The sequence below is a fragment of the Prenolepis imparis genome, unplaced genomic scaffold, assembly GCF_030444845.1.
Source record: "Prenolepis imparis isolate NDT839.2.m4 unplaced genomic scaffold, iyPreImpa1.0 SCAF_5, whole genome shotgun sequence".
In the NCBI taxonomy this organism is placed as follows: Eukaryota; Metazoa; Arthropoda; class Insecta; order Hymenoptera; family Formicidae; genus Prenolepis; species Prenolepis imparis.
The window spans coordinates 17,798,236-17,810,227 of record NW_028141163.1 but is presented as its reverse complement, the minus strand read 5'-3'; the positions used below and the strand labels follow the sequence as shown (position 1 = coordinate 17,810,227).

General features: G+C 35.0%; 1 protein-coding gene and 1 long non-coding RNA gene across 2 annotated transcripts in view; one reads left to right on the top strand and one right to left on the bottom strand.

Annotated features, from left to right (window-relative positions):
• Positions 1-7,395, top strand: part of LOC145936310 (uncharacterized) — a 14,042-nt gene extending 6,647 nt beyond the window's left edge. The window contains exons 2-3 of the long non-coding RNA XR_014425366.1: positions 4,677-4,816; positions 6,253-7,395. This is a non-coding gene — a long non-coding RNA (uncharacterized LOC145936310). The remainder of the gene's footprint in view (positions 1-4,676; positions 4,817-6,252) is intronic.
• The window catches only part of Mthl1 (adhesion G-protein coupled receptor methuselah-like 1), a 166,604-nt gene that overhangs the window by 6,884 nt on the left and 147,728 nt on the right, over positions 1-11,992 (bottom strand). Inside the window, exon 6 of the mRNA XM_083038398.1 lies at positions 4,641-4,779. Coding sequence (XP_082894524.1) covers positions 4,641-4,779 — 139 coding nt within the window. The remainder of the gene's footprint in view (positions 1-4,640; positions 4,780-11,992) is intronic.

Sequence of the window (11,992 nt, the reverse complement as noted above, 5' to 3'; positions counted from 1 at the left end):
AAGCAGTGGTATCAACGCAGAGTACTAGAGAGAGAGAGAGAGAGAGAGAGACGAGCTAAATTTGGAAGATGAAAGCGACGACGACACGGATGAAGCAGTGGTATCAACGCAGAGTACTGAGCATTTACGAGAGCGTTTATTCGTGGTTGCAAATAAATGTCAATCTTTGCGGGTAGCAAGAATGGCGGAAGGTCTGCGAACTCGACGACGGACTTAATTGACACGAGTAGACGCGGCGGAGAGAAATTTGCGCGATGATATGACTGGGAAATATCAAATATCGCTCGGGAAAGGGGGTCGACGACTTCGGGGTAAAATTTTTAACACATCGCGGTAGTGCTTGTTTACTCGTCGTCACACAGACGGCTTTCAAAGTTTCTTGACGTTCGCGCAGTTAATCATTCATAAGGCATGCAGTGTATTTTTAAACATGCAATAGGCACCCGAGTTTACAAAATCGAATCATTGAAAAATAAAAAAAAAAAAATTAGTTACAAAAACATCTATCCTTTTTAAAACCCTCGCGATGTTGTTGCAAGCAGAAACTTTAAATGTACAGGGAATGCTAAAACATAGAAGCAAAGAGAGATAAATACGGGCAAAAGATATAAATATATACAAGTTATGGAAAAAGTCTCAGCTACAAGTGCGATATAAAAGTGCACTAAAGTCTTGCTAACGGATGCATTCGCACTTGTATATCTTGCTAGCGAGCGGTTGAACGAGATTCTCGGTACTTTCTTGTAAGAGACACATATCACGGGGAAGGACATAAAGGTACGGGCATATAACGTGAGAATCCTTCTTTCCGCAATTTAGGTGCCACGAAGACATCGCAAGGAGCGCTATATAAGTATATTTATACGATTCTTCCTCTCTCTACGAAAAGGCAGAGATTATTCTTTGCGCGGTCGCGTAGTACAAAAATACCGTCGCACGTTCCCGGACGTGTGAAATATTTTTTTGCCCGGCGAGTCCCGCTCTATCCCGCGTCGCTATCTCGGCAGAAACGCGACGAAACCGAGGAAACACAGATCTCCACTTTACGCGACCGCTGAAAAGGGGAAAAGCGCGCGACACGAAAGTGCACCGGGCTCGAGAACTGGATCCTCACGTCGCGTCGGAGGATGGTTATTGCCAAGTGTTTCACCGCGAGTGTGTTTATGCCACTTTTCGCGCGTCCGCCTTTTTCTAGGACTGAGAGGATAATTCAAGCCGGCGATTCCTCTTCCTCGGACAAATCGCACGTGATGACCGTGCATTATTTGGCATTGTGTAGAGCTCTTCGTGGCCGGTCACGGAACGTTTTAAAAGAGGATTTTTCCTCGCGACAGTCTCTCCTTGCAAATGTGATATTATTATATTTCGATTTAAAGAGAAAATAATTGTATACATCTCCATATCTTAATCTCCTCTTATATATTTTTGTATGTTTTTTAAAATTTCTTTTATTATTCTTTTGTACCAACAGTTCGCTGAAGATGGTCCAAACCAGGACTGAAACGTACAATAAATAATCTACTAATTTGAATACATGCGCTTTTCTTACCGCGCTCTGCTCTTAATTAACCTGTCTTTCTTTCATTTATTTAAAGAGAACTGCTGCTTCGATATTTTTTTTTTACTAATTTATCATTTCTTAAAAAATGTTTGTTATAATTATTTCTGATTGTCTACTTCGTTGATCCAATAAACGTGGAAAATTTCTTGAAGAAACATACACACTCATTTTACTTTTTAATTATATTTACGTGCTTTAATTTTGACGTATGTATTCGCTAAATTGTAATCAATGACACATTTTTAAACTGGAATTCACTAAAATACCATAAAAAGAAATAAATCTAGATGTTCGAGTAATATTATTCTCTATCTCACAATAAAAAAAAGTATTATCAACGCATTCGGAAGTTTTCGCAGGGTAATTTATCCACGTCGAGATGTTCCGGAAACTATGCAAACGTATGTGATGAACGAAATCCGCGCCGAAGGTATAGAACAAACTCGGGATGAAGCGAAATCTGCATATGCTATTACGTTTCCTTTGCCAACAATGGCCGTATTGTGTTCGCGTACATACATCACGACGGGCAAATAGCGTCGTCGAAATCGCGAATTGGGATCGTCAATATCAATCTCGAATAGAGCGAGAGGATGTAAGCGGATCGAAGGGACGTCGAGCGAATGGAAAATAACGATTGCCTGATATCAGTCGGCTGGAAGGTAATAAAATAAACCTTCTCCTGTGTGCGCGCGCGAAGTCTCTGCGATCTATAAAAAGAATCCTCTGTTCGCTCGTATATAGATCGCCGGAAAATACAGAAAATACGAAGTGTCAAATATCTATCTACCTCATAGAACGAAAAAGCAGGAAGTATACTTGTATATTTTTGTGTATTTCATCATTTCGCGTTAAAATATCTTTTATATCTTTTCATTTCTAGAAGTTTCATGAATCAAATGTCTGGATAAATAAGTTTAAAGTTAAAATCTATTACAGTTCCTGAAAGCTGGATAAAAGACGGAATTTATATAAGCTATCATTTATATAATTATAAATTAATATCTCAGAGTATATCAAAATAATTAAGGCTTCTTGGTACTCGCGCGACCATGTTGGATTGTGACGTCAGAAGCGAGAACATACACGCTGAAAATTTTCGCGTGCCATTTTTAGATAAAAACATATTTTGATGAAACACACAATTTCAGATGGTTTTAGCACACTTTTAAAATATTCCGAAAACTATCCTTTTTTTCTTTATAATTAATCAACAGCTGTAAAATGACTGTAAAAGAGATGTTCTGATATTTCCTCGACCTTCCTGATTTTTACGTATCTTTTCGCGCAATTATCCTTGTATCACCAGTTATCCTTGACGAATCCGTCCTTCCATGTCCAAAATAAAGCATTTCACATTCCCGCGAAAGACGCGGATCGGGCATTTTGCCTGGGCCAATAAAACTTGGTCGTTTTCACAAGCCGAAAGTGTCGTTTCGTACGAAACGACCGGGCGTTCCTGTTTCTCGGCGGTCTTGCAACGCCGCGTTTATTATCGTTTGCTCCGAGACGCAGTCCGGAAATGGGCCCCTAAACGCAGTTGTTGGCACAATTCCGAAATATATTCCTAGAAGAAATATCGCGCGAGGATATCGATTCGCGTTTTGCCGTCTTTCTGCAAGGCAAATAATCGGCAGGGGCATTTTTGCACGATCCATTCGTCCGGAAAACTACGAAATAATCTTTTCCCATTTGCGTTGTAAAACGTGAACGTTGATATAACAACCTTCCGGCGTTATATGCTTTTCGAGCTCTCACTCCTTTTGTGTGTGTGCACACTTTCGCTTTTTTTAAACTTTAATAATGTGGAAGTACTTTTTCATACGTGCTCTGTATATGCAAGAGACATTTTTTATATCAAACGCTTTGTGCATTTGACAGAAAAAATATCGCAGGAAAATTTTTGCACGTTTGATATAGAATATCGGATTTTCAAATAATTATCCGATGATTTGTATCATAAAATTTCGCTTCCTGCATTTGTCATACATATAAAGATTATAAAGTATTATCATTGTATATATATATATATATATATATATATATATATATATATATATAAGCAATTGAACGTCAATTGCAGTCGATTAATCGGAGTGAGTGATTCATTGTCAGTCGGATACAAAGATAAGCAGATCCTATAGTTTGCGAATGACTTTATCTCTTGCAACAAAATTGCGATTTTAACTTCTTGCAAAAATGCGAGGAAAATATCCTAAATTTTACGATCGTAAATATTTGCGCGAGACAAAAGGCTGGTGTTTCGCGAGATGAGTGCGCGACATGTGTTTATGAATCTCTTGATCTGCCGGGAAACTGTTTAGGAGGGATAAACGTTATTTTTTTACCAGCAAATGCTGGCAAAGATAGACCATATTCGCCGCTTTCAAGGTTGGCGAACGTCTCGAGACAACGCTATACTACTGAATTTAGGAGGCTATCAGCTGGTCGCCCCGTTTAGCTGCTGCGCCACTAATCCAATCAAACTGCAGGGCGATCCTTTGTTAATCCACCGATGAATTGACTAGCCCTGAATACTCGCGTACATGTGCTTGGCAGATTAGTCGAAGATATACTACTCGGTGGAATAGTATTAAACTCCTGCATTCTTGACTTCGACATCTCTCATGTGCGTGTTTATTTTCTTTACTTCGATCATCATTTTATAATAGAGTAAATTATACTCATTTTTATTTGGCAAGAGAAACAGAAGTGTGCATTGGAAAATGTAATATATCGCGAAAGCATTAATTATTACCATACATTGTACGAGAAAAAGAAATAAATATTTCGTTGCAGAAAAAAATATTTATTGTGAAAAAAGTCCTTTGTAACGTGAAGAGTAATTAGATATTTATTATTATTATTATTTAGAGCAAAACATTGTTATTTCGTTAATATTTGACGAGAAATTTGTCAGATATTTATGAATGGATTACGCATATAAGAGTTCGTTTGACACAATTGAAACGTTACAAATTATTTTCATGGAATTAGTTAAAGTCTTACTTGTAAATGTCGAGCGAGAGACATATTACGCCGTTCTTTTTAATGCGCGGTGAAGAAAGTATTTGCTTACCTCTCGGTGGTGCTTTTTACGAATTCGCCTTTCCAGAGACCGCACGTCAATTCACGGGCAGTTACGGCGAAAAACAGAAGATTTACAGCCAAGAGCACTCCGACCGGCCCAAAGAAGTACGCCAGAATTTCCATATCACCTGTAAAACAATCGGAAATAATCCCATAAAAAATCATGTGCGATACAGTAATTCTATTTTACGCAATGTCTTATAATGTATAATTACTTATATATATTTTATATATTGTGACTCAATTTTTGTATTTAAGAAATCATTCACTCTATTATACAGGGTGTCCCAAAAGTTAAAGTTATCTTGAAAACAGAGGCTTTTTAAGAGAAAGATTTCAAAGAAAAGTTTGTAGGTCTTTTAAGTAGCGCTTTAAGTAGTGTGACTATAAATGGCATTGTTAAGGTCACGTAAAATTCACTTTGAAATTTTTTAATGGAAACCCCCTATTTTTGATTACATATTCATGTAGTTTATCTTAAGAGCTTTTCAAAACACTAAAATAAAGTTTCTTTCCGTTAAGTATTTTTCAAGTTATGAAACTTGAAAGATACAATATTTTGACATAAAGTACAAAATATCTTGCAAAACATTCAGTTTTCGGTAATCTTACCTTAATACTTTTATGCACATAATAATGACCAATCAATTGGTATAAAGAAAACGCATAATTGTTTTTAAGAAAAAAATATGTTGCAAATTGTACATATTTTCTTAAAAATAACTATGCGTTTTCTTTACACCAATTGATTTGTCTAATTATTTTATGCATAAAAGTATTAAGGTAAGATGATCGAAAACTAAATATTTTACAAGATATTTTGTATTTTATGTAAAAATACTGCAATGTAAACTTCATTCATCAAGCATTATAATTCGAAAAGCAGTGAATGAAAAAATACTTATTATAATATTTTGAAAATTAAAAATAGGGATTTTCATGAAAAAAATTTCAAAGTAAATTTTACATGGCCTTAAGGGGATCCTAAAGTTGGTTCTGCCGTACCGACAGAAAGTGAGGTTAGAATCGACCATAAATCTATTTATTGGCTATACAGATTGTTTTTTATCTGAAATTGAAACGCTTCGCCGTTTGTTAATATTAATACTTTAATTGTGCGAAAGGATTGATCAATCTGTATAGTCAATCAAATTATAAAGAGTATACAACTAGTTATATACTCTTTATAATTTGATTGACTATACAGATTGATCAATTAAAGTATTAATATTAACAAACGGCGAAGCGTTTCAATTTCAGGTAAAAAACAATCTGTATAGCCAATAAATAGATTTATGGTCGATTCTAACCTCACTTTCTGTCGGTACGGCAGAACCAACTTTAGGATCCCCTTAACAATGGTATTTATAGTCACACTAACATTACTACTTAATGCGCCACTTAAATTTTTATTTGAAACATTTTTCTCAAAAAGCCTTTGTTTTCGAGATATTTGACTGTTGCAGGACTTTTGCGACATTCTGTATAATATCTCTATTATTATCTATTGTAATAATATCTCTATTATTATCTAATCTCTATTATATATCATTCTGTTATATATTCCGTTTAATACAATCGAGATTTATTTAATGTTCTAGGAACCATGTTCTACGAGGAACAAGCGATTTCTGTTTCAAACTCGCTAACGACCCATCGACACGAAACGAAACGGTCCTTGCACCTGGGTTAATCATATGGTGCCTCTTGTCCGCGAGACGACCTCAACCGGGTCGATACACCAGAGATTTAAACGGCGCAAATATCCGGATGGTGCGATGGCGTGGCTGTTTCGAGTTTAAACGGCGTTTCAATAATAAACGACGCGATCGGCTAGCAGGTTTATCTTCGCGATGCTTAATTCAGCTTCGTGTATCTCGGGGAAAACGTTAGCGTCTGCAAAAGCGCGCGGTTGCTTGCACCAGAAAACGCCTACAACAATCTCGGCATACCGGAAATGACGCCGGAAGTAATCCCGATATATTTTCATCTCATTGCCAAAGTTTCACATGTCCAATATACTAATTGAATGATTTTTATTTTTGCCTTGCTGTAGAATGATAATTTTTTCGATAAATATATACTCGTGAGTTACGAAAGAAAAGACGACGAAGAAAAGATTTCGGAACGCGATGGATTTTCGTAATGCAACGCGAGCAGAAATAGACGGACGATTTATGACGAACAAATAAATTGTCCGATCTTGGCCGACGAAAGGTTTATTTTCTCATTCGCATTATATTGGTGCGTCGATTACGACAAAAAGAAAATAGAAGCCGCGAAATGTGTCGCGACCCTCGGAAAATCGGCTTTAAATGTCGCTCCTCATTTATTCTTAATTATTTATGACACTATGACGAAAAAAAAAGAAAAAACATATATCGCGAGCGATAGTAATCGCCCTGTTGGGGCGAAACGCTACTTTGTTTTCGTTATCCAATAATATTCGATAGCCGATAACTTTGCTGCAGCACCATTTTGCACATTTGTCTTCTCTCTCGCGGATAGCGTTGTTTACGCACCATCCTGCATACATATATATTTCGAACGATTAAATTTGTCGGCCTCTTCGTTACAGAGTACGCACCGTTTGCAAAAGACACGTAATTATTCTTCCCCAAAAACTAGCGAAATTAATCTTTCTTGTTTATGTTTTTAATTAAAAAATATCTAGAAATAAATGTCGAAATATATTATAATATTGTACGATTCCTTTTTACGCGATTATTTTGAAATACATAAAATGACAGAAAATATTTAATATGTGATAATAAAAGCATTTAATATTCGAAGTGCAATATTTTACCATGGAATTTTTTTGACATCCTATAATTGTGAAATTATTATTACTCTTTTATTGTGTATAAAAATAATTTATATAATAATATGTCTATCGTGTATAATAAAATATTGGAATAATTTCCAAAATAATATTATTCACATTTACATATATAAATTTTTTAAAAAATGTCAAAAATATATAATTTAGTGTGCTTTTCGGAAGTGTGATAACAATGTTAATTAATATAATTTCTTTCTTATTATATCGCCTTTGTCTCTTAAAATTTTCCCGCTCATTCAATTATAAGTTCCGCTATTTTTGGAGAGAAAATGTGCTTCTCGCAAGAATAATTGACATTTTCAGTTAAGATTAGCGTTTTATTTTATAAATACCGGATGACTGTGGAATACGCGATGAGAATTGAAGCGAAATCGAAAATATATGAAATAAAGGTAAAAATAAACGACACAGAGGATCGGACGTGGTAAACTTTATATGGGGTTATAACGAGGGTATTCCCCGGGACGATCACGCGACCGTCGAAATTGCGCCCGCTCGAGAAAGGGAGGTATGTGTTTAGCAGAAATTATGGTAAATCACGCGGAGCGTGCACTTAACCAATCGGTGGATCGGTTGTGCACATCGGATCGACGAGGGCCGGTGCAAGGTTGCGCGATTCCCTGAATTCCTGAGATATGCACCTGCTGGTACGCTCGGATTTCAAGTTCAAGATAGACATCCCGAAACCAAAGATGTAGATATTCGCGTACGATCGCGAATTCATATCTGCTTCAGCAACATTGTTTGTGATATTGTGATCATAATTTCAATGCGTGCAACGTGCACAGAAATACACAAAGATAATTGCAATATTAATACTGCTTGAAAATGAGTCTCTATAAATATTTATTATATGTGTATATAAAGAAACGTAAAAAAAAATACTCTCTCTATATACAAAATGTCTCATTTTAATCGATCACAAAAAACTTTTTCATTTTTGATGGTACAACAAAATGTTTTAAATAAAAGTTGTTTGATTTGAAGAGGGGCAGAAGATGGCGTTATTGACTTTTTTCTAAAGAGCATTTTTCAAGGTCATTTAAAGGTCATTTGTGTTTTTTTAAATAAAACCACCACATTTCTTAAAAATAAATCGATTCTTCATAATTTTTAGCATAAAAAGTTATAAGTATAAGATGGCCAAAATATGTATATAGTTTACGAGATATTTTATATTTAAATTTGACATATGTAATTTTACATAAGCTATGAAATATTTCGTAAAATATTCATTTTCCGATAATCGTATCTTAATACTTTTATACATAAAATAATGAGAGAAATCAATTGGTGTAAAGAAAACACATAATTTTCAAGAAAAAGTATGTAAATTGCAACTAGCAGCTACATATTTTTTCTTACAAACAATAACCCTGTGTTTTTTTTATACCAATTGATTCCTTTCATTATTTCATGCATGAAAGTATTGAGATAAAATCATCGAAAAATGAATATTTTTCAAGATATTTCATAGTTTACATGAAATTATGTCAAACTTAAGAATACAATATCTCGTAAATTAACTCATTTTTTGGCCATTTTCTTCTTACCCTTATAACTTTTTATGCCGAAAATTGCGAGGAATCGATTTATATAAAAAAATATGGTTCAATTTAAAAAGCATAAATGACCTTCAAATGATCTTGAAAACTTTTAGAAAAAAAGTCAGTAGCGCTATCTTCTGTGCACCTTTAAATAAAACAACTTTTATTTGAAACATTTTATTATATTATACAAAAATAAAATAAGTTTTTGGGAGTGATTAAAACGTGACACGTATATATAGAAAATAATGCAAATTATAAAAAAATTATGATCCGTTAAACAAATATATTACGTGTAATTATGATATGAAAAGGCCTTTGGAAATTTCGGAGATTATTTATTAAAAAATTATACAAAAATATTTTAAATATAACAGTGAAAGTGTGGTTCACACGCAAAGTTCGATTGGCTTCACGGTAATTTGACGATAGAAACCCTGGCCGAGACTTCACGGTCGAGTCGCTTTTATCGGGGTGATTCGCCCCCTCGCAACCAACCGGTCCCGGCGACTCTTCCAACCCCATAACTACGGATGCAATCTGCCAGAAACAGGCTTCCACGAGGACTCAGTAGCCACTTATCGCTTACGGTGCGCGTCCGCGCAAACAAACCCATAAATAAAATACGACGTAAGCTTCGACCAGCAGTAATGCATCGCTTTACTCACCACCGCGCAGATATTAAATTGCGACTGACCTAGTTGAGATTTGTCGAGAGCTTTTCTCTCTCTCAAGAGATGGAAAAATTATTACGAAAATTGGACGCAAGCGTCGAGACGGATCGGATAAATCACCGCTTGAGAGACTCGACTTTTCGAATTGGATATTTCGAAGCGATAGATTCGCGACAGAAATAAAATGTCGGAGCAACGACCCGAGAAATTTCTGTCGCAGAAGTTGTATCTACGATATAAAAAGACGACAAGATCACATTAATATTGTCGAATTACATTTTTCAAACCGTTGAAAAATTTTTGTGTGAATATTTGTCACGAGTCTCAGGGCAGGCCTGTAAGATTAAAGTCGATTTTATAATATCTGTGACTTAAACGTACTCTTTTCGATATTTAGAGACTACTTAAAAATTATACCGCACTGTACAGTTTTTTTTTAATCTGTTCATTATTATAGATTGATTGTGAATCAAGAAAAATAGTACTTTGATGATATTATATCTGAAACTAATAATTTTCAGAGCAAAATTAAATCAATTTAATTTTCAATTTTCTTTTGAACAGAATATATTTCTAATAGATTTTTCGATACATTTCAATTTAACCGTGCAGAAATCTATGACAATCTATTATTACTTCAGTAGCGAAAATAAAATCATCGAAAAAGTTATTCTGCTGAAAATTTAAATCTCTCTGAAAGTCGTGTATGTGACATATATAGTGGTATGAATAGAACGTACATATAAAACAGTTTGATGAATTTTTTTAAAAATGCGTATCCAATACAAGATACGTGAATTGTATCTGCAAACCCGTTACTATTTAACAATCCAATAAAGTGACAAATACGCAATAATAATACGCAATATTTTTCTTACCGTATTTATCGAAGCATTTATAGTCGAGATAAATATAATTAAAAAAAAACAGAAACAGTGTCGTGTGACTAGCTAATAAACACAAACAACGGTCATATAAACAGAATGCATGGCTTATAGTGGATATGTGTAACGAAATAAAACAAACGCAGGAGAATTACAGACTCGAAGCGAACTGCAAACAAATCGAACGACCAAATAATTTTGCGTTATTCGAGCTTTGTAACTTTTTATCATCACTCCTTGCGGAAGCCAATGTACGTGTATATCTCGCGGAATAGCTTCCATATTCATTCTATATCTCTAAAATTTCCCGACATTTCATCAATATTTACAACGTATATTTTATTTTCGATTTAATTACTATCAATTTTATTCTATTGAAATATTTACATATATTTGATTTTCTTATATAAATTATTAAAGATGCTTTGTAAGTTAATTGGATTAATCGAACAGAATTCAAGAATTTTTTTTCAACACTCAATGTGTGTCGTGAAAGGTATTTTAAATATGAACTGCGTTCTTTAAATATATATTTAAAGTTCCCTAATCTTAAAATTTGCTTCAGTTGTTACGGATAATCAAGTCTCCGCGAATTGCTATGCAATTCTCGTGCTTTGCGTATCGAGTGGAACGAAAGATCTGCTCTCAGCTGGAATAATCGCGGTTTTTACCTCTCGGTTAGACCCGGAGGAACCGATGCTTTTCGCGAGAGCTCAACGTCAAACTTTGGCGGCTCGTCACGAAACTTTCGAAACATCGTGTAGCGGGTCCTGTTCGGATAACCGAGCTAACTTGCATCCCGAATGTCCGCCGGGAAGGCACGGAATATTAAACGAATGCAGAGAAGAACGAACTCTTGTATCCCGGGCTTCTTTCTCATCCGGTGCGTCTTCATCAAGAGCGTCTCAAAATGCAATGGTCGTACGTTATTCGCCCAAACCTTCCCTAACTTTTTCCAAGCTAGTCCCGCAACGGGATCGGAATCTTTTGCTATATACGCTGTCTGACACCGGCAAAGTTTTTCCATCAGGCATGCCGGACCTTGTACAAACTACATGATATTGCGAAAGAATACTATAAAAATTGTTAGAAAAGTTGGAGCGCAAGTTTATGAAAAATTAGTGGCGAAGAGATAAATTCCTGACACTTTGGAGAATAAATATTATTTGTAATAATTATGTCAATCTCTCCTAACATATGAAAAAAATTGTGCAAATGGAAATTTGCACATTGCTTCCTCATCATTTTATTTCGCTAATTAAGATGGTTTTTCAATTATGGCTTCCTCATAGAGGAAGCTTAACTTGCTTGCACATTGCTTCTTCACCATTTTATTTTGCTCATTAAGATGGTTTTTCAATTATGGCAATGTGCAAGTTAAGCTTCCTCTATGA